This window comes from Candida margitis (genome assembly GCF_024628925.1).
Source record: "Candida margitis strain CBS 14175 chromosome Unknown scaffold38, whole genome shotgun sequence".
Taxonomy (NCBI): Eukaryota; Fungi; Ascomycota; class Pichiomycetes; order Serinales; family Debaryomycetaceae; genus Lodderomyces; species Lodderomyces margitis.
Window position 1 is genome coordinate 1 of NW_026261805.1, and position 26,631 is coordinate 26,631.

A 26,631-nucleotide genomic window follows, 5' to 3' on the forward strand; every position below is an offset into this window, starting at 1 on the left:
GTAAAGCTTAGCAGCATGGTTGAATAATTTCGGATGAGTGCTCAAGTCTGGGTGTATCGAATCTATCAAATATTGAGGATGGGCTTTATTTCTAAAAGTCTCAGAATAGTTGGAACTATTGTACCTGTTGGAGTCTGCACCCAAGGGAATTGATTCGGTGACATCAACAACTGGCAACTTTGAGAATGCTTCATCAGCGGTGCATCTTTTTGATGAAAACAAGTTTGACATGGTTAACACAATGAGGAAGGGTAATCTAAATTCTTTTCTTTCTTTGCTCTTTCAATTTCGTTGGAAGGAAGAATATGCCCCTATTTATAACCAAACACAATGAAACCATTTTCTTTCAAAAGACAAATGCTATAGATCTTTAGATCTGCAAATAACGAATCACATTCTGTAGTACAAAACGCATTAGGAATGGGGTATTAATAATAAATAGTTTGTGCAAACTTTATTTTGTTTTTACTTTTTGTCGCTTTTCCATTGGGGAGACTTTTGACATTTAGAAGTGGGGTTTCATGTTTTGATAAGTTGCGACATTACTACATTACTACAATTGAATGTCGCATATGACCGGAAGTGTGGTGAAGCAATTAGATCTCTGCATAATGCATCAGTCATACAAACAAGAAGATGTGTTCAGCTACACAAGATCCCAGTAATGAGTGCGGGAAGCTACTATATTTCAAATTGTTGACGTTATTAAGAAGTGCGTAAGAACTCTCTCGAATGTTGTACAAATGTAGCGTCTGTCAAAAATTAAACCACAAACAATGGAAATTCCATTTTGAGTTGCCCTTCTTCATCAGAAACACTGTCATAAGAGAAAAATTCGCTGAGAATCTCCCTATAGACTCCCCAAAACATCAAATCATTGTGGTGATGCTTTTCCTTACTTTTATGGATATTGTTATTTTGATCAATTTGGCAGCAAAAAAATAAAAATAGAATTAATTGTATGAAATGTATGAAGAAACTCCTATGTTACCACGCTGCTTGGTGACAAATTACTCTCTACTCTTACATATGCGACTTCGATTACCGATTAAAAAAATATTTCTTTAGTACATTACTATACAAATGGATAAACTCCACTACTTCTCTTAATGACCAGTAGTAGAAGCGGCAGCAGCAGCAGCCTTAGCCTTTCTGGCCAATTTATCATTAGCTTTAGAACCCATGATACCACCACCCCAGTGCTTCTTGTTTTCTTCGTATTTTTGCAAGTAGTTAACATCAATAGTTGAAACCAATTTAGATAATTCAGCTTCATCAGCAGATGAAACTTCGGTCAAAGCGGCGACTGATGAGGTCTTTTTGTGAACCAAAGTTCCCAATCTAGCCTTACCCTTGACAATAGCGTATGGGACACCCATCTTCTTACATAAAGCTGGCAAGAAGATAACCAATTCAATTGGGTCAACATCGTTGGCAATAAGAACCAATTTAGCCTTTTTGTTTTCAATAAGGGAGACAACGTGGTTCAAACCGTACTTGACGACAACTGGCTTTGGTGAAGCATCCTTAGCGGATTTACCTTCAGCAACAGCAGCAGCCTCCTTGGTCAATCTTTCCTTCTTTTCAGCAGCAGTTTCTGGTCTGTACTTGTTGAACAATTTGAAAGCTTGAGCAGCAGTGTTCTTGTCCAAAGTTTGGTTGAATTGGGCGATAGATGGTGGAACCTTCAATCTGAGGGACAAGATCTTCTTTTGTCTTTGCAATCTAACGTATTCTGGCCATTTAACGAATCTAGACAAGTTTCTCTTTGGTTGGATTGATTGACCGATTCCAAAGTTCTTTGGGGTGGATTCGAGTAATGGGTTCTTAGCTTCAGTAGATTTGCTAGACTTGGCAGCAAATGGGGCTGGTGCCACCTTCTTTCCTTTTGGAGCCATTATGTAGTTATGATCTGGTGTAGAGAGAGAGGTTGGTATAGAGGGATAGGCAGGTTTTTGAAAATTTATTTTTGTTTGGTTAGTGCGTGAGATGTTTCTGCATAGTATGTAGGACGAGCGAGAAAAGAAACCTAAAACGTCATGTGACCTAATGGGACTGTTTTTTTCTTTTCACTGTCGCGCTGGAATGTGGCATTCGAGTGTCGCATTATAGTATCGCGTACTCTAAAATTGCAACTTTGCAACAAATGCAGTATAAAACTAAATCCATTGTAAAATCTATAAAATCTACCCAAATTAAACGATAGTTGAAAAAAAGAAAGAAATTGAACTGAATGCCTTTGAGGGGTGGGTGGAGCTTTGTCAACCGCAGATGTTTCCCTAGCCTTGTGTCTTTGCAACCCATCTGCTATTACACCAACCTTTAACTGTAAATTGTGTCTTGCTGATCCCCAGATTGGGAGCTTGACCATTGAATTCCCATTTACCGCCAGGCAAAACCCCTGCTGGTTTAATACTAGGCTTCAAATCCCATGGTAAATACTTACCATGTTTTCGTGTTATCGAAGCATAAGTAAGTTTATTATCATTATCAGTACATATGTAATCTTCATAGTCGATATTTTGCTGTGGCGATTTATCGAGTCTAGGTTTGAGAACTACCGAGTTCCAAAGTTTCTCTCTTGATAGGTTGGAAATGTGATAAATGTTGTGCTTCTTATGAAATGGTTTCAAGTGCGGCCTATCCATGATAATACTAACCAATTCTTCTTGTGAAAGCGAATTAGGAAGCGATCGTGAATTCATACGTGCATTGTAGTCATAAGCATATAATCTGAGGAACTGGGAGTTGATGCGATGGTCTCTGTTTTTGAATGGAGATTTGGTGTATTCTTGGATGGTATCATGGTCATGTTTGGCTTCAAAAAACGTAATCAATTCCTGCGATGGAAGCTCATCTGTGATTATATGCGGTGAAATTGGTTCATCAATTACAGTTGAAGGAGAAACATCCAAGATTGAAGGAGACATGTCAATATCAGACAAGCTCGTTGTGACAAGTCTATCTCTTAAAGATTTTAGTGACACTGTGAGGTTGGAGTATAGTGATTGCTTCAGTTTGTACTTGAGGAGCACTTTGTTCAAGCATTCAGTAGATGTAGTCCTATGAAGTTTGAGGGACTTGGTTGTCTTCGGAGTATTTGTTCCTTCAAGGGAAACAGATGTTGAGAGTGGCGATGAACTAGGTGCAAGATATGGTGTAGTAGCTTTAGGACCAGTACCTTCTATGGACTCTAAAGGGGAAGTAGGTGTGGCTGTGGTGGTTAAGAACGCAGTGGTTGTAGATGGGGTACTGGCTAAAGACGACGGAGAAAATGTGGTGCCATTTAATGAAAGTAGTGAAATGCCTGATCTGCAGCTGGCTATACTATTATCGACATAAGAGTTGGTACGAGGTGATGATGAACCGTAGGAATAGTTTGGAAATAACTGATGGTCTTTAAAATTGTCTGACGCTGACGAGCAAGATGAGTATGAGATATCGTCTAGTGAATCGTAATCATCCTCTGAACAATTATCCTCGTCGTCATTAATCACTTTAAAAGTATCATCCAATGGGTGTTTTAAATGCTGGGCTCTAGCTAATTCGGAGATCCCCCTTTGCCTCTTGCTTTTCTCTCTTGTTGCAATGTTGGCTTTGTATTTTCGAATCTTTACAGGTTTGGATTTTGGTATACATGTCGATGAGCAGTATTGTTGATTGCAAACTTCTTGTAGACACTCCTGGTCGAATAATGGTTGTTGCTCCATGTCAATATACATTTTTGCCAAGTGTTTTTGGAGGTGTGTTATATTGCCATGTCTATTATGCTTTCAAGTACTAGTTTCCAAAGGGAATAAGCGGGATGGTACCAAATTCTAAATCCGCAAAACGTAAACACTTTTCCTGCTTCGTGTGCGTGACAGGTGAATGTATAGACTACCCTTGTTGATTGGGTTCACTGAGTAAATACAATTTAATTGGTATAAAATGAAGATCTGTATAACTTATTAGATTAGAGTTAAAGGGTTGGTATAATATATATATACCTATTATATACGTATTAGATTTTTTTTTATTTCTTTTAATTTCTTTTAATTTTTATATACACACTCTCTACTACTTCAATGCCTTTGTCTAATATAACTTCTACTTCACAAGTATAAAAGTATGGGGGCGAATACATTACTACACTATTGTTCTATGCATTATCGTGTAAACTAAATCTATTGTTCAACAGTTCATGTAACATTGGGGGCATTAATATTTTGTGGAATGACTGTAACAATAAAACAAAAGAATACAACAAGACAACAGACAAACAACGAAAAGAGTAATCAACAGAAATCAGACTGGAGGAAAGTTTTATTACCGTAAAGAGACAACGCTTAAACCACATCTCAATATAATGATCTCTCTCTCTCTCCTCTTATCCCACTTTACATTACATGTAAAGTCTAACTTGCTATTGTTGAATGAAAAATGAATGATCTCATCTTTCATAGCAAACGAAAATAAAATGAGCTAAATTCTATTACACGATAATTGCGCTTGTTTTGGTATAAAAATTTCATAGATAAGAAAACAACAACAACAACAACAACAACAACTCGAAAAACAATAACACAGTCCTTGCTTTTAATAGGCGTCGGTATACGCCGATGTATCTAAAACGAAGAACAAACGTTCTTTGCTATCAGTACATTACTACTATCTTTCTGTTAGTAAAGTTGCTGTTCTTTTTTGGCCCCAAACTATCCAAACCAGTCTGTTAAAGTTGACTTCATCGCTTAAACTATTTTTTTGTTATTTACATTTTCAATTGTTTTAAATTTTGTTTTCCGTTGGTATATGTGGCACAACTTTTCCTATAAAATGACGTGCTAGAGAAACATTTGACTCAGTTAAGGTATCTGATTGTCTCCACCAATTGCCTTGCTAATGAGACTCCCTAATTTACCATGATGAACCCTCTTTGAACTAAACTCGCTTATTGCCGACGTTAAAAGCAGTGGCATGGGTGGGTGGGGGTCGATTCGATCTCAAAAAAATGGGTCTAGAATTTTTCTCGGAGTGTGTGTGTATGTGTACAGATGTCGTGTGTAGAGAGAAATGCCGCAATCCTTTTTCTTTCTGTACACACAATATACACAACCGTTAAAATAAAATCTCGTTTAACACGTTCTGGATGTAATTACCGAATTCGGCAACTTAAAGAGAAACCGTCAGAATCCGAGCTCAAACTTCACTACAGTATTGACTTCTATGGCCCCATTGCCCCACTATTTACTTATTACTCTGCCAACTCTTTTTTTGATTTAGTATAGACAACTTTATAACAACTATAGATCTGGGTTCTCATAGTCCATTTCATTCAAGGCTTGTAATTCAAACGTATCATCATCTGCGCCACCAAAGTCCCTTGATCGACGGTGCAGTTGTGACTGCTGTTGCCCATCGCTCAATCGATTATACTTTGCATGCAATCGTCTACTCTGTTTATCTCTAATTCTCTTCCTCTTTCTCAAAATCATATCAAAACTACCGACAACACGTTTGAAGGGATTGATTGAATAAAACTCATCAAATATTTCATCAATTTGTTCCAATTCAATGCCCTTGGTTTCAGGATAAAACAAAATGACACAGACAATACTTATAAAACATGAACCAGCAGGAAATAAGTACATGGCCCATTTGATATTGTGGCGCATTATGGGAGCAAATAAGCCGACAATGAAATTGCTGAGCCAATTACAGGCAACGGCAAGTGATACCCCCTTTGATCGAACCGAAAGGGGGTATGATTCACCTGATAATAAGAATGGGATAGGTCCAAATCCAAATCCAAATGACGCATTGTAAATAATGACAAGCACTGCCACCACCGATGGAGTATAGGATCGGTTGAGGAGCATAAACACCGACACCAAAATCAAGCAAATTCCCATTGCCAACCCACTACTAACCAAAATAGGCCGTCTTCCCCATCGATCCACCAAAAACCAGGGTGGGATTGTTGATAATAAGTATATGATACCATTGACCCCCGTCATTAATAATGCACCAGCATCGTCAAAGCCAGCTTCTTGAAATACCAGTGGTGCATAATAGGAAATGATATTGATTCCATTCAATTGCGCAAAAATCAATGAAGAACAAGCAACAAACACTCTCTTTTTATAATGTTTTAATAAATGTCTCCAAGTACGTTCTGATTTAGGAGTCGTTTTCCGTTCATGCAAGATGGAATTTTTAATCATGAAAAATTCACTTTTGGGTTTAGTTGACAATTTATGCGAGTCATACAATAAACTAAGGACATTGAATCCTTGTTGGTCCATATCATTATCCAACAACCAACGAGGACTTTCAACAATGAAGAACCCACCGATAAACAAGACAAATGCAATGGCAACTTGGATAAATAAAGGCAATCGCCAACTCAAATGAGCCAAGAATGAATGCGGCTTGGATCTAGTATCACCAATGTTTTGAATGAAATAACAGAAATAATCAACCCAAACACTAAGAGCATACCCCGTTATATTCCCCGTAAACTCGCCACAGACCAACTTACCTCGTTCTTCACTAGGACTAATTTCACATTGATATGAGGGCACTATAGTTGAAAGAATCCCCACCCCAATTCCACTAAACACTCTTCCCAAGGCAAACACAAACATGTTGGGACAAAATGTTTGCAAGGTACCACCAATCATAAACACAAAAGTACCCAATAAAATGGTTCTTTTCCTGCCAAAAGTATCAGATATCTTGGCAACTAATATCGAACTCACCATGGCCCCGATTTCCAATATCGAAATCACAAATCCAATCATTGCCGGACCTGGTGAATGGAAAAACCCATTAAACGTGTCAAAGGCTAATATACCACTGCATACACCTTGTTCGTAACCAAATAAACTGACAAATAAACTGACAAACGCCGACGTGAAGTAAACCAATGTGTTTCCTTTAAATCTAAGTTTCAGCGTATACGCCTTATTGTTAAAATCTATAGCGTAATGATTACCAAATGCGTCAGTAAACGAATCAGTTGAACTGCGCTCCAAGTCGTCGTCGTCATAATCGTCTTGGCCATCTCCAGAGTGCTTGAATTGTATAGGGTCAAATCTATCGTAATCTTCATCATCTTCCTCTTCTTCTTCTTCTGCATGTTCCAGCAGACTACTGGCAAACTCATTATGATTGAAATTTTTACCACCGTTGGCTTTTAAATCATCATTCATGTTGGAGTCTTGGCTCTGTTGTTGCTGCTGCTGCGTTGATATCAACAGTTCTGTGGCATGAATAGCAGCTGGTTGCTCAATGGATAATATGTTTTGGTCAGAAAAGGGATCTTGAGAATCGTTGCTTAGTGGATTGTATGACATTTTCGCACCAGACACATTGATGACTATATTGGTTTTAATTTGGAATACGTAAAGTGGACTGCTTGAGTTTAAATAGAAAATGAATAGATTGTTCTAAAATGGTTTAGTGTTCAATATAAAATAGAGATTTTTGGATGTTTTTGTTGTTGAATTTTGTTCCCCTTTTGTTCTCGTGGTTGACTTTTTATTTAAAAGAAATAAGTATGACGTATGTTTTGTGTAAGATTTATTCGGGGCTTTTTGTAAACCAAGTGTTGCTGGTGAATGAACTATATACAGTCAATGTGGAAGAATTAAAAGCTAGTTCATCTGTAGTAATTGTTTAAGGGTTATGATAGCTTCTGAACCTGGTAAATCACTCAGGCAGTACACTTTCAATACCATTAGCTACCTGAACTGCAGTGCATTCAGGTCCAATACTTTCCCTTCACAAACACATGACTCTATTTTATTCTTTTTTTGCAGCTACTGAATAAACAGAGGAGACAAATGCAACTGGTAATCAGCTAATTATTATTATATGTGAATATATACAGATCAAACTAGTATGCGACAATGAATAAACTTCTATGCTTCCACTTCACTGCCCCTAAAGTCTAAGCGGTCTTCTTTTTGAAATAACTTTCAATGTAAAAAGCAGCAAATAAAGCCGTTAATGGGGTCAAATATGCAACATTAATCAACACTGGTAATGCTTGATCAGGAGTGCTGATACAATTCACCAACTCCATGTTCTCGGCACTAACCATTTTACTAGTATCAATAATCCAAACAAAACAATGTAAAATAGCAATACTGCCACCGACAACAAATTGAGTGATTTGCATCGATGTCAACATCCTTTTAAACACTTGAGGGACTCTAACATGGAAACAAGATAACGTAAAGTAGAGATACATTAATGAATGGATGAATGAATTGAATACAACAAAGATCCAAATTGGTGGCGATTGGAATCTAACTCCAGCCCACATGCACATCATGGCTCCAGCATGATGATAACTTTGCAATAATGATGATGGACGTCCCTTGAGAAGAATGACAATGGTGTCAATAACTTCGTAAAATTTAGAAATATAAAACCAGAAACCCAATATTTCCAAGTTATGCAATCCTTGAGTTGATGTAATGACTCTGGAAAAAATTCCACTATTGGGGTCACAGACACTTTGGAAAAACACATCTAATTTTTGCAAGGTGTAGTTTTCAATTTTAAGAGTTTGATAAAATGATGGAATCAATTCTAATTTGAAAATGTCCATGGTTGATGCAATTGTGGTTGTGATTCCAATAAATGTCCATACAGAATAAGCACATAAAAATATATTGTGCAAGATGACAAAGACTTTGAATAACGGAGTCTTGGAGATGGAATAAGGAGCAGCTGGTAATCTTTGCTTTTTCTGTCCTTTTCCCCCTTTATAATCACTCGTTTTCTCCAATTCCTGTTGTTTACGAACTTGTCTATTCCTGACAACCTTATTCATAAGATGCACCGAAGTGAAATAAATAATGGCAATGGTTAATGGAGTCGAACCTTTCATGGTGAATTCATACAATTGAGTCAAGTATTGACAGGTGAATGGGCTCGGAGCTACTGGAGTTTCAAGGGTAGGCACTTTGCTCCAGGCATCAGCACTGGGAAGACCAAACTTCATCAACATGGTTGTTTATTATGTGGAATAATTGGCAAAGTCGGCTGAAATCTGAACAGAGCAGCAGTCATCTTGATGGATGGACTTTTTTCATGCATTTTATACAACACGAAAAAAAAAAAAGCAAAAACAAAACTACACTAAACTAAACAAGCAAAAAGCTTTTTGCGTTATTTTTTTCTTTACTCTCTGCACATTGAAGTTAAAGTTTGTTTGTGCGTGGGTTCGTATGGAGTACACTATTATTCTGTTTTAAGTCTGGTTGCGTCTTTGCTGGAAGTTCTGTCTAATTTTTGTTCATTGTTTTCGGACTTAAATGATATATCTCGGTTTGTAATTTTGTAATTGTTCTTTTTTTTTTTGGGTGCAATTAAAGTCCCTTACACAAAGTTTAAAAATAGAATGTTGGGTAAAACTACGAACTTACTTCTTGAGATAAAGCAGAAGAGAAGGATCCAGCGGAGTGTAAATCAAGAGCGTGATAGAGTTCATTCAGCCGTACATAATGCAAAGATATGAATGTAGGTTGTCTTAAAGCTTGACTTGTTGAGCAGCTGGTTCAACAAAGTAAATTTTTTGGTTGTCATTCTTATTTGGCGTCTAATGTTTCTCAGTTCTCAACAAAAAAAAAGAGAACTTACCCTCGGCTAAATTCATAAAACCCCAGCAAAACCAAAAACAGTGAAGTTGTGGTAAAAAAAATAACAAAAAAAAAACGTTTTCTTTCTAACTTTTGTAACCCCTTATTGGAGAAGGCGGATAAGGGATAGCAAATTCGCTTATTTTGCGGGAATAGAACTAGAAGAGAGAGGTATTATACCAATATGAAGGGATTCCAATCTTTGTCTTCTGGCGGAGCTACCTTCTTCAATAGTTTGTCTTGTCGGTTTGAACCGAAAGAATAACCAGTTACAAGCCATTCCCGACCTATCTGCTGTAATGCCACAGGTGAATATGATTCTTACTAAGAAAGAAATCTTCAAAGTAGATGCGTATATCGTGTAAACATTTCATTGTCGTTAACTATATATTGTATACGTGATTCCCAGCGCTAAAAGCCGGTTCTAAACTGAACTTGACCGGCAGCAACTTGACCACTGGTGGTACTGCTTGGTCCAGATTAGCTCCGAAATTGTTGTACCTTACCGGTGACTGCACCTGCGTCGACATCTTTTGTTTAGTTGGAGATTGAGGTCCAATCATCGGCAGATACATGTTATTCCTAATAGGTGACGACATCATCAACTGTTGTCGCGAAGGGGACACCATATAACTCTTGATTGGTGATGTTGCAGCCACAGATGATGATGATGTTGTTGTTGTTGTTGTTGGCTGCAATTTCCTTACTGGCGATGAAGATGGTGTCATCATGTTGATATTGACATTAGTGATTGATTGCAATGGAATCTGATTGGAGAAACGATGAAGCTTGATTGGCGACGATAATGACGACTCTAATATTGAATTAAACTTCATTTCAGCTTTTTCGTAAATGAGGAACCCGCATTCTCTTAACCAAAAGGTTAAAGACTCGATAGCTTCGCTTAATTTGGTGTCGCAATAATAAGACATCACAACTTGGTAATAGGGTAAATCGGAATTTAATGGCAGTTCATTAACAATCACATCGAACCCAAACATCAATTTAAATGGAATCACCACTTCATCTTCAAATGCCCTTGTTGTTTTAAAATATTGATTAAATTTGGTTGAGTTGCCAGCAAATTTAAATTCATAGCTGGTGGCAAGAATTGTTTGCAATTGCTTAGCACACGACTTGATTTTTGTTTCCGAACCCTTGATGTTAAATTCAACAACATTGCTTGTCTTGAACGCATCAATTGATGTTGGGAAATCTATAAATGAGTTGTAGTCATGCTCGTATTGATTAATTAAATGGAGCTTGTTACTATTCACCAACAGCAAGTATTGACCTTTTAAAATTTGGAATTTGAGGTTATAATAAATGGATACGTTTTGTTGTTGAACATCATTCATACAGTACTTGAACACCAAGTCATCAATCTCTTGTTTTACTAATGGAATATTGGCCATATTTTTCTGAGGACACTTGATCAACACATTTGGTTGACGTAATAGCGAATACACATTGGTTGATGTGTCGAAGTTTGATGAAAATTTAATAAAGACATTATACTTCTTCATTATTGATTGAATCATGGACCCACCATTACCAATTATTGATTTATGGAATACTTCAGGTATGTTAAATTTCAATTCCAGGGGTAATTCCAATTCGATCAAATCAATAGCTTGACTAATTATGGCCGACGACGATTCAATATCAATGTAGAATCGATACTCATTGTAGGCAATGAATTTAATCGATGGGATATTGTTCACTTGATTAAGAATTTTAACCAATTTACCATTTTTCTTACCACTAATGAAATCTTTTTGGTCGTTGTTTACTTCAATACGAACATTCAATGTTGATGAAAGTGATGACAAGTTGTGGATTAACGATTTGATCTCCTTGTAATGGCCATTGATCACAAAAGTATTACCGGTAACTACCACTGTGCATGTTTTAGTGTACTGGGACAATTGCAAGATTTCACTCTTATTGGAGCATATACCCGAAACTGTATAATATTCAGTTGCTATCGATCCAATATCCTTAATACATTCATCAATGGCATCTGCTTGTAATCCTTGGATTACAACTGATTGGTTTTCCTCACCTAAACTGGGTAATTGAATAAAGACCCCATGTTTCAACATCAAATCAATCACACTTTGTTGGTTATGCAAGAGGATCAAGTCAATTTTTGATTGACACATTTCAATCGACTTTGAAATCAATTGACTCCTCTTGTAAAACATTTTATCCAAAATAGACTTTGCTAAGATCAAGTCCCTAGCGTACTTAGCAGTGATCCAAACGGTCATGTCAAAATTGCTGGTAAGTATACTAGAATTGAATATATTGGGTAATAGGTCAGGGATGTATATATTGGACCTAGTTTGTTTGGCAATTTGTTTAAAGTTGGATAAACTTGTGCCACCAGTTAATGGAATCAAGCTCAATGGTATTGAGTAAGAATCTATGGTGTAGTTATTCAAATGCAGATCAATTAACACCTTCAATGCAGTGCCAAAGAAAGTTACATTGTCTTGATGTCCAACTATGTGGATGGAATATGCTGATTCGGATGCTTTTTTACTAAATGACGATTTTTCATTATTTATAATCACTTCGACTGGGTATCTTTGACATAATGCGTTCATTTGGTGGATAAATTGTTCGTCAATCTTCATATACTGCGATTCATCAAGGGTCAATGTTTTTGAACTTGTGTAGTTGTACGAATGGAGGATTTTCGTCTTGGACTTGGCTAGAAAGGACTCTTCGCCGTGTAAATGCACTATGATTCGATGGTTATTCATCAGGGGAGAAATCAACTCAACGTAATTGACCAAGCTTCCTGCCATGTTAATCTCGTTGCATATTGAACTCAATTTGGACAAGTTATCCATCACCTTGTACGACTCCCCAGTCAAGTCATTTAAATGCGTCTTCCATAACCCATTGTTGGTTTCATAATATGTTTGGTAGTTGGATGACTTTCTAGTTGCCTTCGGATCAATTCTGAAACTGTAGGCCAAGTTTAAGGTAACTGTAGTGACTGTCATGATTATCCTATGCAAAATATAAAACGTGTAAAGTAATTTCACCCGTACGACATCGCAAAAATACATGTAAGAAACCCATGATCGATTATATATGATCTCCCCCTCCCCCACTCCTCTACTGATACCACAAATAAGCCTTGTATGTAATCATTCCCTTTTTTGAGTTGCAAAATCAAAGGTAGTAGTCCATATAGTAATAAACAGCAAAAGTTAATATTCGCTTACCTATTTAGGAAAATTGATAACATTTTTTTTTCCATGCATAGAAATTTTATTTTGAATTTGAACTAAATAGGAAACTCATCTACACCAAAAGGTACATTATACAAAATGAGAGAGATTAATAACAGAATCATCCGTAAAAGGTAAAAAAGACGTTGGGATAGCAAAAGAAGCAGAAGAAGAAGAAACATCTTAGTTGCATATTGTGTCATAGTTCATTTACGAGATCATTGCTTACACATGCATTTACCAAATAGAGTATCTCATCTTTAAAGCCTCTTTGAATCCCAAACATACACCATTTCATCCCAGCCAGTGGTAGCACACCACCCAGGTTCTCCCCAAAGACTATAATCACATCCTATGACAAACTCTCTATGCTTGTTGAATACACCTCTCATGCCACCGGTTTTGGTGTTTAGAAATCTTGCTCGCTCATCCAGCTCATCGACCCACACTCTGGCTGTCATATCGTACGATGTGCTTAGTAATTCTTTGCCGGTATGGGGAGACCATTGCACTCGCCTCACGGCAAACTCGTGGCCTACAAAGTGATTTAACGCGCTAGGGCCGCGGTGGTGGTGCAGAGGCATAGGCGAATGAGCAGAAGGCTGATCCAAATTGGAAACCATGCGCAAATCCCATACTCTAACAGATTTATCAGTCCCTCCAGATGCGATAACCGTTGACTTGTACTTGTTCCAGTCAACTGAAAGAGTCTCTAGACCGTCATGTGATACGAAATGTAGTTGCAATGGGTGAGGTGCTCTAATGTCCCAGATTTGCACTTGTGATGCACCAGTACATGACACAAGCATTGAAGGCGAGTGGGGTGAAAATTGGGCTGCATAGATACAGTTTTTAGTATTACTATTTTGGTTCCTTTGGTGCTGTTGTTGATGCAGAAGTGGTGGTTGTGCGGTTGATGAAACTGGAGCCGCCACCGTTGTAAAGTCAGTTCCACCTGGATTTAACGTAAGCATTGACTCCTGTCTCTGACTTGACCAGAGCTTTATAGTTCCATCCCAACTTGATGTGGCAAAATTAGTCTTGTCTACTAAATTCCAGTTTACAGAAAACACCTCTCGTTGATGTTCTTTCCACTGCATTATGGGAAATTGAGGCACTGTATGATCAAATAACTTAATCAGACCATCTCCACTTGCCACCACACATTGGTTTTCGTTTATTTCGCTCCATGATAGGTCAAATAATCCATCTTGTGTTTCCCAAGATATGGGATTCGAGATCTGTCCATTTGGTTCAATGTCTAGAATAAATAATCTCCCATTCCCCACAAGACCATAGTTGGCAGCTGCTGCCACTGCTACTTTGTTGTCGAAAAAAGGCGAGTACTGGACTCCATAACCATTATAGCCCTTGGTACGAAAGGATAACATGAATGTATTAGGAGTGGCGCTAATTGCAGCCTAAACTATTATCCTAGATTTTTTTGTTTTTCGTTTTGTCAAAGTGGGGGATATAAAGATCTATAAAATTTGAAAACTATATGCAGTATATACAAAAGAACTCATCTTTACAAGTCATAAGTCTTTGAACTTAAGTACTTGATACTATCGTGGAACTTCGAATCAACATTACCCTTATCAAGTAATCCAAATTGTATAGTGTCACCAGCAACGATTGCTATTTTTTGGTTACTATATTTCAAGTAATCAAAATCGTCATCACTAGAAGTTATAGCATCGCCAGCAGTTAGATCTAAATCTTGAAGTCCAAACTTTTCCATCTCAACGGTGATACTGTATGTACTGTCAACACCTTTTTCACTTTCTTGACTGCTCAACTCTGGTCTTGGTTCAATAGGACCATTTTGGATCAATCCCCAAAGAGCCCAGAAAATTTGGACCGATGACCGCCAGTAGATACACTCATTAAACATCTTTTCAATTTCATACTGAATAATGCCGACAGCGTGGTTATTCGTATTGTTCAAAAGCTCCTCGTCTGATTTTGCCGACACCAAGTTCGATGACGGCAATTGAAAATCATATTCAATATAAGCTTTGATAAAATTCAATTGCTCCACTTGGGTAGGAAAAGCCTCGTTGTTGATGAAATATGACCTTTCCGGGTCGTGATAGTTGGACATCCATTCACTGAAATGGTTTACAATGTCAAATGCAGGGAAATTTGGTCCTGAATATTCAAAATCTATCACCACCAAGTTTGAATCCTTTTTATTAGAAGTCGACTTGATGGCAACCTCGGGTAAATTTGTACTCGATCCATTTGGCGTGTCGAGAACAATTTCTTTTGGATTAAACGATTGATGGAGAAGCAAGTTACCATACTGAGTGTCGTTATGGCAAAATTTGTAGTTTGAAGAAAAACCTTCCTCGTCGTACTTTTTAAACAACCACTGCTTGTACTTGAACACAAGCTCTTTAAACTCATCAAATTCCATCATAAAAATATCTTTGAGGTCGATATTTGCCTTCTCGTAACCCGGCTTATATTCAGTTTCAAAGATTTTGAGCCATTTTTCAATCAATCTCCAGCAAGTGGGTACAGTGGCTTGTAACTCCTCATTAGTTAATTCAACCTTGTAATGCAAATCTTTCATTCTTCTACCAATCATTTGCGAAATAACTTGGTCCCTTATTTGATCTTTTGTTAAAGTGACAAATCCATCTAAAAACTGTTCAAATCTTCCGTTTGTAAATATTCCCAACAACCTAGGGCCAATTCGCTTTTGCGATAGCTTAATCAATGTAACTAGCTCGTTATCTCTATCTATCAACTCGTCGACGTTCTTTCCATATACTCTTAACAATAATGAAGGCAAATGGATATCTTGCTCGTCATCATCATAGTCGATTTTGTAAATTGAATTGGTTAAAGCCCCAGAAATTCTTGTAATTCTAAGTCTGTGTATGTTCAAGTTTCGTTTATGCCATTTATGGATCCTCAATGCTTTAGCCAAAGCTGCAATATCTTGCTTGAAAAAATCAGCAGGCAATGAATTATCCAAAATAGCTTGCACTGATGGTACCGACCGTTCATCGTCAATTTGCGTTGGTGTGATGGTCAATTTGTTCAAGGAAGAGCTTGATAACGACCTTCTTGACCCCGACAAACTCGGCCTTCTCGTTGCTGAGGTAGACCTTGAATTGGCGGTCGAGTTTCTCGTTCTTGACCTTGATCTTGGTCGTGGGGTTAGACTTGCTGGTGATATCTCCATGTTTGAACAAGATGGGGGTGAGAGTGATAGTAGGCTTGGTCTATAGTAAGCTATGAGTCAGTTTCGTCTATATGAACTGGTACGAGAAGTCACTAAAATAATATCGCCGGTGGATACTGACTGATATACGATAGCTAAGAAGAAAGTTTTCATAGTCGGCGTCTAATTTTTCCTGCACTTTCTCCCTATTTAGGAATTAGATCGTACTTAATGAAAAAAACTAACAATAAGATGAACACAAAAGGGAAACAATTGCAACGTTTTACTATGAATGCCTTGCTTGTTTAATGCTGTAAGAATGATAGGATACAGATGTGGCCACGTTGTGATAATCAAAGGGATCAGTTGTGTATCAGTGTGTGCACACCTTCAAAGATACTTCTTTTTAAAGTTTCTATAAACACTTTGGATTTGCAATACCGGTCTAGCATCAATAAGACATATATCAGTCTGTTTAGTGGGTCGCGGAGTCATCTTTTTCCTAGCTACTTGGTGTTCACCAATGTAGTTGTTTGAACCTTCGAGAGTTCAGCCGCGAAGAAAAAAACACAGTATCAAACTGATACATCGCAGGAACACCAAGTTTTTCATAAAAGTCTTTAGTTGCAAAACTAAAAGAAATCCATGAACGGGTTTCGCTTCAGGCCATACCTCTCACTATAGCGCTTACAACTCTTATCAAAACAGCTATACTAGTGGTCTAGTTATCGTAAGACGCTTTAAGGTAGCGTAATACACCTTACTGAAAAAAATGAAAAAAAAACTTATAAATGTGCTCCCAGCCTGTGGCAAAATCATCTACTTGTGTCACATTAGCCACGTCATGTCATATTCAGCGCTTCTCACAGCACTCGCCTGCATTTTGGTGATAGTGCTTTACAAGCTACATGAATCGAAATCAGCGAAATTGCGTTTGGTGCAATTAGAATTTGAAAACTACGTGAAATCGACAAAATCATCACATGATGAGCAAAATCAGCAACTAGAAGCCTCCAAAAAGGAATCATCTGAGAAGCTTGAACAGTTCCGAAAACAAAATGAACTTCTTGAGTCTCAGTTGAAAGATTGTGTTAAAAATACCGAGAAATTGACTCTTTCCGAAGAGAAGTTGACCTCAGATACAATAAATTTGATGAAGAAGACCACATCTTTCGAGAAGCAAACTGATCAGTTGAAGGCTGATTTACAAAAAGCTCAGAAACATAGCCAAAAACTTGCCCAGGACTATAAATTCCAGTTAAACACTGGGATAGAGAGTTTGGCTGTGGAGAAAGACTCGAGAATCGCGGAGTTGGAAGAGTTAATTGCCACCGCAGAACGTAAAATACTACAACAAAAGGAGTTGTTTAAGGAATCTGAGGGTGGTAAAGATGAGATTATCATTGAACTTCGTCGATCGCAAGATGCAATGCAACAAAAGATTGAGGAACTTGAAAATGACAACAACCATCAAATTGATAAAATCAACCAACTTACCAAGGATTATGACCAACAGCAAAAAGATTTGGAAGAGTTGAGAGCCACATACAAGATTATGCACGAAGATTACGTGAAAGTCTCTGGCGATCTTGATGATACTAGAAAGGCTTTGGTCGATCTTAAAGAAAGAGCAGAAATACTCGTGCAGTCGGAAACAAAATTAAACAATGAGCTCAAGGAAACGAAGGCCGGAAACCACTCCTTGTCTGAAGAGATTGATTTGGCAACTAAAGAGCTACAAATGTACCAAGCATTTTTCAAAAGGTGTGGTGACTACGTCGAGGATTTGAAACGCCTTGACCCTAGCTTTGCAGGGATTGCCAAGCACCTCGAACAAGGCGCCACAAATTATGAGGCGGTGTCGTCTGGTGAAGACTACCATTCAGATGAGGAGTACATTTCAGATATAAAGACCGGAGAAGTGGATCAGAATGAGTTTGCCATATTGACAAAGAAAGCATCGAGGAATACATTCAGGCTAATCGAATGGTATGTTGAAGAATTGAGGGCACGATTGGCTACAGAAAAGAACATATCAAGTAAACGGAATTCGACCAATATTGACTTAAAGAAGGAGGTTACACAAGTCAAGGATCAGTTAAGTATCGCTGAGTCAAGAAATGTTGTAGTTTTGTCCAGTATTATTGAGTCACGGAAATTGATGGAAGATGAGCTTGCAAGTGGACCATTGAATGAGACAAAATTGAAGCAGATTTTGCATGAAGCGTATGGAAAGATTGAAGATAGTTTGAATGCAGATGGTGTTGAGAAGGGAGAGAAGCCTGAGCAACAAGAGAAAGGTGGATACTTGCCAAGCAATGTTATAGACGCTGTAAATGGTACTGTCTCGGAACGTGTCAGTTCAAACGAAACTGAAGAAAATGAAGTAGCGAACCAAAAGGATAGCAAGGCATTCCCACCGGATGATTCTAAATCCAATGTCGATAATGCGGAGGATAATAATCCTAAGACATCTGATTTGAAGTATACTGAGGTTGAGAACACTAAGGGGTTTGATAGTGAAGATAATTATCACTATAAGACCCCTAAGGAATCGATTCAGGAATCAGGTAGGAAAAACACAGTGGAGGAATTGCCTACAAGCAAACCAGAGGTCAGGAGTCAGGATTCTTCAAAGCCAATTTCAAGAAGCACGACTCCTTTAACAGGCAAAAAAACCAAGCAACCACTTGCTTCCATGTGGGAGTCTATTAATACGACAGGTGCAACTAGTAATGTGGATTCAGATTTCGCTCCATCTGCTCCTGTTTTTAAAACTGTGACGCAGAATTCTTCCACACCACCACCAACAACCATACCAGTTACCAAGGATGATGCTAAAAGTGATAATGAAAGTAGAACTTCTCAAGCGGGTGATTCTGAAGGAGCAAATACAGAAGAGGCAAGTTCGACAGAACAAGAAGATGCAGCCACATTTGATACTTCTAATGAGACCAAATCCAATGAAAATACAGATGCTAATGCATCAAACCAAGGCGCTGTCTCTGAAGAAAGTGAGTCGACATTGGCAAAAATCGATGCAAAGCTACATGATGATGTAATAGCGGAGGAGAAAACTGCTCAGGATGAGAAGTCGTTAGGAGAGGAGGAGGTCAAAGAGGACAAAGAAATCTTGAGCAGATATGACATCGTAGCAGCTGAAAGCGTTGGAGATAGTGTCGGGACAGATGTACCAGTTGATCCTCTCTCTAACGAACCTGAATCGGTGCTCCATTCAAGGAGTGTTGGTCAAGAAAAATTTGAAGCCTTCAAGAGAGATTTAGAAGATGCAAAGGAAAAGGATCAAGCTGGAAATAAGTCTAATACTCAGAATGGAGAAACAGGCTCTACAAATGATAAAGCTAAGAAAGATGAACCATCAAATAAAAACACAAATTTGGACCCTGAAACTTCTAGTGTTGAAAGACTGGAGGGAATATCACTGTCTAAGATAGACGAGGATGATTCAACTTTTGCCAAGTCTAATTCGGGTGAGAAAACTACTGCAACTGAAGCAAAAGGGTTGGGTACTACTAACGTTGATGATAATATAGAGCCCTCTGAAGCTCCAACGTCGGAAAAGAAAGTGGCAAGCGCTACTCCTAAAGCAGATGAAGAAAAACCAACCTTATCAACGAAGCCAGAGAAAGGGCAAGCAGAATTAACCCCGCAACCGGATAATGAGGAACAACCATCAACTCCTAGCTTAGATGAAGGAAAACAACCATCAACTTCACAGCCTCCTAAAGAAACAGCAGCCACTGACTATTCAGCATCAGTAGGTACTGAGATTGCGGAAAATATTATTGAATCTCGTGAACATACTGAAAGTGTTGTCGAGGAAGTCAAAGATTACACGTCGCATAATGCAGAAACTAATAAACAGATTTACCATGAGAGTGACAAACATAAGGATGATGATGCTAATAGTTCAACTTATTCATTTAACGAAAAGGAAGAGGATGTTAGTGATGAAGAAGTCGCCAAGAGCCAAGGATCAATTGACAGTGAATCTCCCACGGATAACAATGATAGTTTAAGTTTAGGAGATGCCAACGATAAACAAAGTTCAATAGCCAAGGATGATGTTGTCTCTAATGAAACACCAACAAAGCCCCTGACGTCTAATCAAAGTCCAAGTAAGACTAGCTCGAAATCAAATTCAGGTTCCCCCACTAAACTGAAGTCGAAGAAGAGTAAAAAGAAGAAATCAAGGACTGGATTTTGAAAGAAAAATTAGAGGACTCGTGTATATGCAATCACCAATACAGTTAAACTTTGATCCATATCTAGTTCTTTAATCGTCTATTGTATACTTTGTGGATCTGTGAGTAACTTTCGTTATGTAATAGAATGTAATATTAGATTTGTACACTAAGCGCAATGTTTATTTATATACAGTGTTTTCCAATCAAAATCAGGACCCTTTAATGTTTCCTTAAATTGTTCTCAGCTGGATATTAAAGCCCTAGTTTTCTAGTTTGTCCTCCAACTTTCTGGAGACCTAACATGATGCAAGGTAGTGAAACTTGAATGGAACAAGCAAAAGGTTGAAATCAAAGTGCTGGGTGGTGGGACAAATGCATATTGGAGACAACCAATATAGCAAATAATGACACAAGCATCATAATAAGAACAAATGAGGTTGTCACGATTGCCAGTCACTGTGGATGCAACAACTTGCATGGAATCATGAATTCAGGCACAGACTTTGCCAGTTGCCCGGTATAGGATAGTGCAACTGCAAAGGAATTTCTTCAATCCTTGGCAAACATAGTACGCGGAATGATGTGGATCCCGAACATCAAACTTACTAGAAAGAAGAAACAACTTAAACAAATCACTACGAATCCAAACGCTTCCTAGGATCTGTTGAAGTTTGTGGCACAAGGTACTTAAGCGTTTTTGTTAAGATACTCGACTTGTTGTGATACACATCTGGCAATTTACAGTTGAGTGAAGCTCATAAGATGAATAATGACTTAGGGTTGTGTGTGTGTTCGTATAGATTCTCTAAATTTACTATCAAGTATTACAATGTCTTGCTCTATCCTAATTTGCAACGGCTCACCCAGAAAAATACATGAATTCTCAGCCCAAGCTATCCAACTTCAACTTCAAAATGAAATCGTTCTTTAAACCTCAAACACCTTAATATCCAGGCAAACTATTAATTTTATTAGAATTAAGCCACCTATAGATTTACTTAAGTCAACCGCACAACCTTCTACTTACTTGAATTCAAAGACTAGCATGAAGTTTGAACAGCTCTGGTATTCTCTAAGGGCCCAATCGATCCATTTTATCAAGTACCGGAGTACGCATATGTGATCAGCTACAACATCATAAAGCAAAAGATAAACACCCAAAGCATAATGTTGCGGGGGGGCTGACAGAAAAATCTTCAGGCATCTTCAAAAGGAGCTGGAAAAGTGTAGCTTGTTGTTCTGCTTCTTCTTCTCTACCTTCTTCCATAGTTAACGCACCAGACACCGGATATTCCTCATCCATCATTTTCTTTTCCCACTCCAATTTCCAGCTTTCATTCAAATGTTCATCACTAGTAGCAAATAAACTTTGAGCCGCCTCAACTGGAGCAATTGCTTTTTCGATAATATCAGATTGAAGATGAATATCCTCTGACTCAATACCACTTGAATAAACCCTCACAATCTTGTCACTAATCTCCAGTCCACTTGATGAAGCGTGATGATTAGGTAAGCCTTTACCTTTGCAGACAGTGCTCGTTGTCGAGGCGACTTCTCTAGCATCCTTTTCAAAATGTAGGTCAGTCAATTCTTCAGATTTTAGCAAAGGTACAGCTGCGTCAAGCTTAGTTTTTACCTTTGTTCCCAGGACATTTTGGTTCTCATACGCTTCAGTGTTCAACAAGGGTATCTGCTGAGAGCTATGCTCAACTACCTTTTCCAACCATTTGACTCTATCTTCAAGGACTTTGTTGGTTCTTGCTAGGTCATTGATGACTTTTCCAAATCTTTAAGCCCTTGCTCCATTAAAAGTCTTACACAAATTTTTTCTTCCCCAGGTTCTTGTTTTTTTATCCAATCATGACTGTGTTAAAGACGCGATGTCATATTTTTAACAAATAATTGAAAATGCCAAAAAACTGCTAATATAGCACTGAACCAAAGTCGTTGACAATGATTCCAGTAAAAGACAATGTTCATGAAATTAGCTTCATCCTGAGAGAGGTTTGGTGTTGGAGAAGTTGTATTGTTCATGTAAATGGAGACTATTTGATTTCGCTTGTTATGTGTAACTCTAAAGATGTTAAAAGTGTTGCAAAACTTTTTTTTTTTTCTTGTGAGGTTTGGATCTGATTTTGTATACAAAATTTCACAAATTGTTAGACGTACTTTCCTTTAACAAACACCTCATTTTGATTTGTTTTGGTATTCCCAAAACTTCAACGCTCTGTGCTTTCTTTGCCATTTTCTGCAGGAATAATCCTGTCCCGCCACATCTTAAGATATAAGTACACTCACTACACAGGACATCCTCCTTTCTTCCATCCCTATTTTAGAGTATTATGTGAAGAGATGCACAAGCACGTAAACTTTCAATCTAATTCTATTTTTACTCTATTTCTCTATAACTTTACTCCTTTATCTTTTGCTAATGTGCTTCTTCGTTGTCTCAATTTCCACCTTTGGTACTCAAACCAAAGACCAATACACCGTGCAGGCGTTAACGGTTCCTCAGTAGAGTTGGATGCAATTGCCCTTTTGATATAGCTAACCTCGGGCAAATATATCCTGAATATTTATCCTCCAAACGGATTTATTGTATATGAACTAGTATGCTTCAAAGAAACTTTTGTCAACCTTGGTTTGAATGTGAAAGTCATTCTTTTTAAACGGCACCAGCATTACAACATTCTCAAACCCCAATTTGCCAAAGCTAAGATCGAGTTCCAAAAGGGCGGGCATTTGATGAAAGAGTTTGTCAAGGTCATCGAAAGTGGTGTTGGAATCAAAATAGTGTATGCTGAATCTCTGAACCTTTTGTACAGCGAATAAATCTACGATCCATTGGATGGGGAAATCGTTTGGGTATTTTGTGTTTACAACTTCTCCTATACTGTATTGAACCAAATTCAAAAATAACCTCGATTGTCTAGGTTGGAAGTAGCTGTCCACAGGTGGAAAATTGCTTTTCATCCCAACAAATTCGTCAATAGACATAACTAGTTCCAAGGTTTCAATTCTTTGGAACAACTGAGGACAGCCTTCTGACATAGAAGGATTCGTTAAGAATTATTTAAAGCAAGAGTCGGGAAACTTTATTAATTCGGCATCCGCATGAAACCTTGAAGGATGCGAAAGACAAGTCTTTTTTCGAAAATAACCCCACGCAAAGTAATTAGTCCATAGGAGAACAATTTGTCTATCACAACTTGTCCAAAGCCTCAAGCAGTACTGGGCAGTACAGAAGCTTGTGGTAATCAATTTACAAATTTCCAATGGCCCTAAAGTCAAATATGACTTTTTATAGTATTTGACTCCAACAAAATGCTCAGTTTTGATAAATATTTCGCTCAAATATTTAACCAGCACTTTTTCAAGGCAAGCTTGTGTTATTTCCCAATAATCTCCTACTTGGTGCAAATTTTGCCTGATAAAGTTACTTCTGATTTCCCATTTTTCTCGTTAAAATTACATCCAAAACCGCTATAGCCCAAAACTCTAAACAGCTCCACCTGGGGCAACAAATTTAACCAAGGAATAATAATCTCATTGGGCAAGTCTAGAAGGCAATCCTCTATGGGAAGAATTCTAGCAAGTAGCTCAATTGGTAAGTCAGAATGTGGCATGATGGGTATAGAATAGGCTACCTAGCAAGTTGTAGAATACATCCTAGAGATTCGATATTTATTGTCCGCCTAAGTCCAATTTAAGGAAACATTAAAGAGTTCTGACACAAATTTTGCAAAAGTACATCTTTTGACTGGTGCGATGATGAAATAAGCATCTACATGGGTCCAGCGTCACAACAAAGAGAGATCCTATTTGTAGCATTCACCATATCACTTTGACTCCCCAGTGCAAAAAAAAGAAAATTCGGCTGCTTTAGACGACTAGGTACCTCTCCTCTCTTCCCCAATAACACACTTGAATGTTAAAACTTTTCGGACTGAGATATGATGTCAATGGAAGAAAACACAAGCGCAAAATAATTCTTCACTTTTGAAAAGCAAGTGGCTCGCAATAGAATAAAAGGAAGACGGTATATCATTCACTAACTCGGGTTAACGTAGAAATGAAATCAACGCGCAAAATAATTGCGCTTTGTATTTGTTTATTTTTTGGATCAGTTATTTCTCCGATACTTCCGGTAAAACGAGAAAACAAGAAAAATTCAAAAAAGCCTTACTAAAGCAAACAAATATTGAATGGTTAGTTTCCCAAATTGGGTGAGTGATTACCGAAAATGGATAGGTAAATGCAATTCGATAAAAGCTCAGTTGCTTAAGAAAAGGTGCAAGGCTTTTGCAGTGTGTTTGTGTGTGTGTTTAGATTTACAAGAATAAAGGAGTTGTTCAATGGCGATTGGGATTTGGATAACAATAAAGTATATTTACCAGATACAGAGTTGAATTTATTAGTTTCATTATTCCTTGACTAGCAGTGTATGTTGTAGGGTCTATTTTTAGTTATGTGGTTTCTGAAGATTGTGGAGAATTTTTGTCACTCTTCTTCTTTAAATATCATTACTTTTAAAGTTTGGGCGAAAGGGCTCGTAACTTCTATAAACAATAGGAACCAATCCTCGAAAAATAAAATAATTTTTTCTTATGTTGCTTTTCGCTTCTTTGTTGTTTTCCCTGAGGGTTACATGTAGATATACCAAGGAATATGCAAGAGTAGGAAGCCACGTTCTTGGGTTATGGTTGAGATGGTTTGCTGGTGAACCTTCAATGGAAGACATTTGGAAATGACGTAAGCCATACGTTGCCTTCCTTTAGGTTTTATTGAGACGGTTATATTTTGTGTTTGTTCAAGTTTAGTACAGAGGAAATAATAATGATAATAATAGTAATAATAAGGGGAGGCTTAATATTTGTAACTTATTGTTTTTTGTAGATGGTGTGTGGTGGTAGTAGTTGGTTATTTTTAGCTCAACGATTAGTGAAAATATAATACATCTCAAATTTTTTGAAAATAGTTTGAATTATAAAGGTGATAATCAGGTCAACGATATTAATGAGGATGAGGTATCAGCACCTATGGCAGTACTTGGCCTACTATATATATTTGAATGATACAATTGCTCTGCTGGCTTTGTTTGTTTACATATCTATCCCTAGACTTGATAAAAAAGGGGCTTATAATTGCCATTTTGAGAAAGTAAGAAGGCGTTTAAGAATAGAAAAGAATAAGTTCTGTATATGCAAAGTGTTTATACGTCTTAAGAGAAGTACACACACTATTAGCACGAAGCAAGTATTATGGAGTTCTTGCACTTTGGTCAGCTCACTTCGTCTCTATATCTCCCTCCTCGTTCAGTTTCGTATACTCTGTCCATTTTTGTATCAATATCTCACTATAAGCAACTTTAAACAATAAAATCTATTGTAACTGAAAAATTTCATTTACATTGTCGTCCCTTATTATTACAAAAGTGAAATTTCACATAATTTCATTCGAGACAAATTGCACACAAACTCCTAAAATACATACATACATACATACACCGTATTCTCACTAACTTAACCGTACACAATTGTTCTACAATATGTGTATCCCATGAAATGAATACAATAAAGACATAATGTGTTTACTCTATAGTATACTAGAACAATATAAAGACACAGCCAAAGAGAGATTCTTCTACAATGGAGTTCTGTCTGTATTGTATTGTATTGTATGTATTGTAGATGTAGTGATGGTGATTATTACGTAATGGATTATGTAATTATACTTCGGATGGGAATTGGTTATATGCAGTACTATATACTTTGGAGAAAATAAAAAGTAAACACTTACACAATACAGTATACTACAATATATACATTCATCAATAAAACGTATACATATACATTTTTCTATTTTCTTAATACTATTTTTTTTTTACAACCAAACAAAAACATATAAATATATTTTAGCAACAACAAATCAAACAAACTAAGCAACCATAGAGCAACTTTAGTCCCCAACAACAACAACAACAACAACAACAACAACAACAACAACAACAACAACACAGCACCTTACACCCACCATATATAACAAGCACAACTCAAAGTTAGCTAGAGAGACACGTCAAACAACCAACAACCAACAACCAACACAACCACTCTCGACCCTACTTAACGCTTGAAAGGAAGGAGACAGAACACACCATACACCAAAACTTTCAGCAACACTAAAACACCTGTGTCATTTGTTTTACTACTCTAGAGTACAAGACCACGCCAAACTACATCATTCGATCGTTCTACATCTCCAGTCACGAAACCACGTTGCTGCAACACCACCAAGCCATACACTAACCAATAAACCGATTGCAACATAAAAAAAAAAAAACGTTTGCTTTTGGATCATCAGGAGAAGCA

At 37.5% G+C, this 26,631-nt stretch overlaps 10 protein-coding genes across 10 annotated transcripts; 1 reads left to right on the forward strand and 9 right to left on the reverse strand. All coding sequences in view use genetic code 12, as the record gives it.

The window, feature by feature from the left end:
* CANMA_002359 (uncharacterized protein) lies at positions 1–231 on the reverse strand (the record flags this gene model as incomplete). Its single annotated transcript, XM_051814419.1, has 1 exon — positions 1–231. A coding segment is annotated over one exon (231 nt), but the record flags the coding sequence as incomplete, so codon positions are not given.
* Positions 232–1,106: 875 nt separating this feature from the next.
* Positions 1,107–1,898, reverse strand: RPL8B (60S ribosomal protein eL8; the record flags this gene model as incomplete). The annotated part of the gene is made up of 1 exon (XM_051814420.1): positions 1,107–1,898. One exon carries the CDS (start codon positions 1,896–1,898, stop codon positions 1,107–1,109), a length of 792 nt encoding a protein of 263 aa, XP_051671992.1.
* Positions 1,899–2,279: 381 nt separating this feature from the next.
* CANMA_002361 (uncharacterized protein) lies at positions 2,280–3,722 on the reverse strand (the record flags this gene model as incomplete). Its single annotated transcript, XM_051814421.1, has 1 exon — positions 2,280–3,722. One exon carries the CDS (start codon positions 3,720–3,722, stop codon positions 2,280–2,282), a length of 1,443 nt encoding a protein of 480 aa, XP_051671993.1.
* A 1,560-nt stretch (positions 3,723–5,282) lies between these two features.
* HGT5 (Hgt5p) lies at positions 5,283–7,337 on the reverse strand (the record flags this gene model as incomplete). Its single annotated transcript, XM_051814422.1, has 1 exon — positions 5,283–7,337. The coding sequence occupies one exon, from the start codon at positions 7,335–7,337 to the stop codon at positions 5,283–5,285; it is 2,055 nt and encodes a 684-aa protein (XP_051671994.1).
* A 596-nt stretch (positions 7,338–7,933) lies between these two features.
* CANMA_002363 (uncharacterized protein) lies at positions 7,934–9,001 on the reverse strand (the record flags this gene model as incomplete). Its single annotated transcript, XM_051814423.1, has 1 exon — positions 7,934–9,001. One exon carries the CDS (start codon positions 8,999–9,001, stop codon positions 7,934–7,936), a length of 1,068 nt encoding a protein of 355 aa, XP_051671995.1.
* Positions 9,002–10,015: 1,014 nt separating this feature from the next.
* On the reverse strand, positions 10,016–12,649 carry CANMA_002364 (uncharacterized protein; the record flags this gene model as incomplete). Its single annotated transcript, XM_051814424.1, has 1 exon — positions 10,016–12,649. One exon carries the CDS (start codon positions 12,647–12,649, stop codon positions 10,016–10,018), a length of 2,634 nt encoding a protein of 877 aa, XP_051671996.1.
* Positions 12,650–13,140: 491 nt separating this feature from the next.
* PEX7 (Pex7p) lies at positions 13,141–14,271 on the reverse strand (the record flags this gene model as incomplete). The annotated part of the gene is made up of 1 exon (XM_051814425.1): positions 13,141–14,271. The coding sequence occupies one exon, from the start codon at positions 14,269–14,271 to the stop codon at positions 13,141–13,143; it is 1,131 nt and encodes a 376-aa protein (XP_051671997.1).
* A 137-nt stretch (positions 14,272–14,408) lies between these two features.
* Positions 14,409–16,076, reverse strand: CANMA_002366 (bifunctional choline kinase/ethanolamine kinase; the record flags this gene model as incomplete). The annotated part of the gene is made up of 1 exon (XM_051814426.1): positions 14,409–16,076. One exon carries the CDS (start codon positions 16,074–16,076, stop codon positions 14,409–14,411), a length of 1,668 nt encoding a protein of 555 aa, XP_051671998.1.
* Positions 16,077–16,899: 823 nt separating this feature from the next.
* On the forward strand, positions 16,900–20,283 carry USO6 (Uso6p; the record flags this gene model as incomplete). The annotated part of the gene is made up of 1 exon (XM_051814428.1): positions 16,900–20,283. The coding sequence occupies one exon, from the start codon at positions 16,900–16,902 to the stop codon at positions 20,281–20,283; it is 3,384 nt and encodes a 1,127-aa protein (XP_051671999.1).
* Positions 20,284–21,398: 1,115 nt separating this feature from the next.
* On the reverse strand, positions 21,399–22,454 carry CANMA_002368 (uncharacterized protein; the record flags this gene model as incomplete). The annotated part of the gene is made up of 2 exons (XM_051814429.1): positions 21,399–22,024; positions 22,433–22,454. The coding sequence occupies 2 exons, from the start codon at positions 22,452–22,454 to the stop codon at positions 21,399–21,401; spliced, it is 648 nt and encodes a 215-aa protein (XP_051672000.1).
* Positions 22,455–26,631: the final 4,177 nt, after the last annotated feature.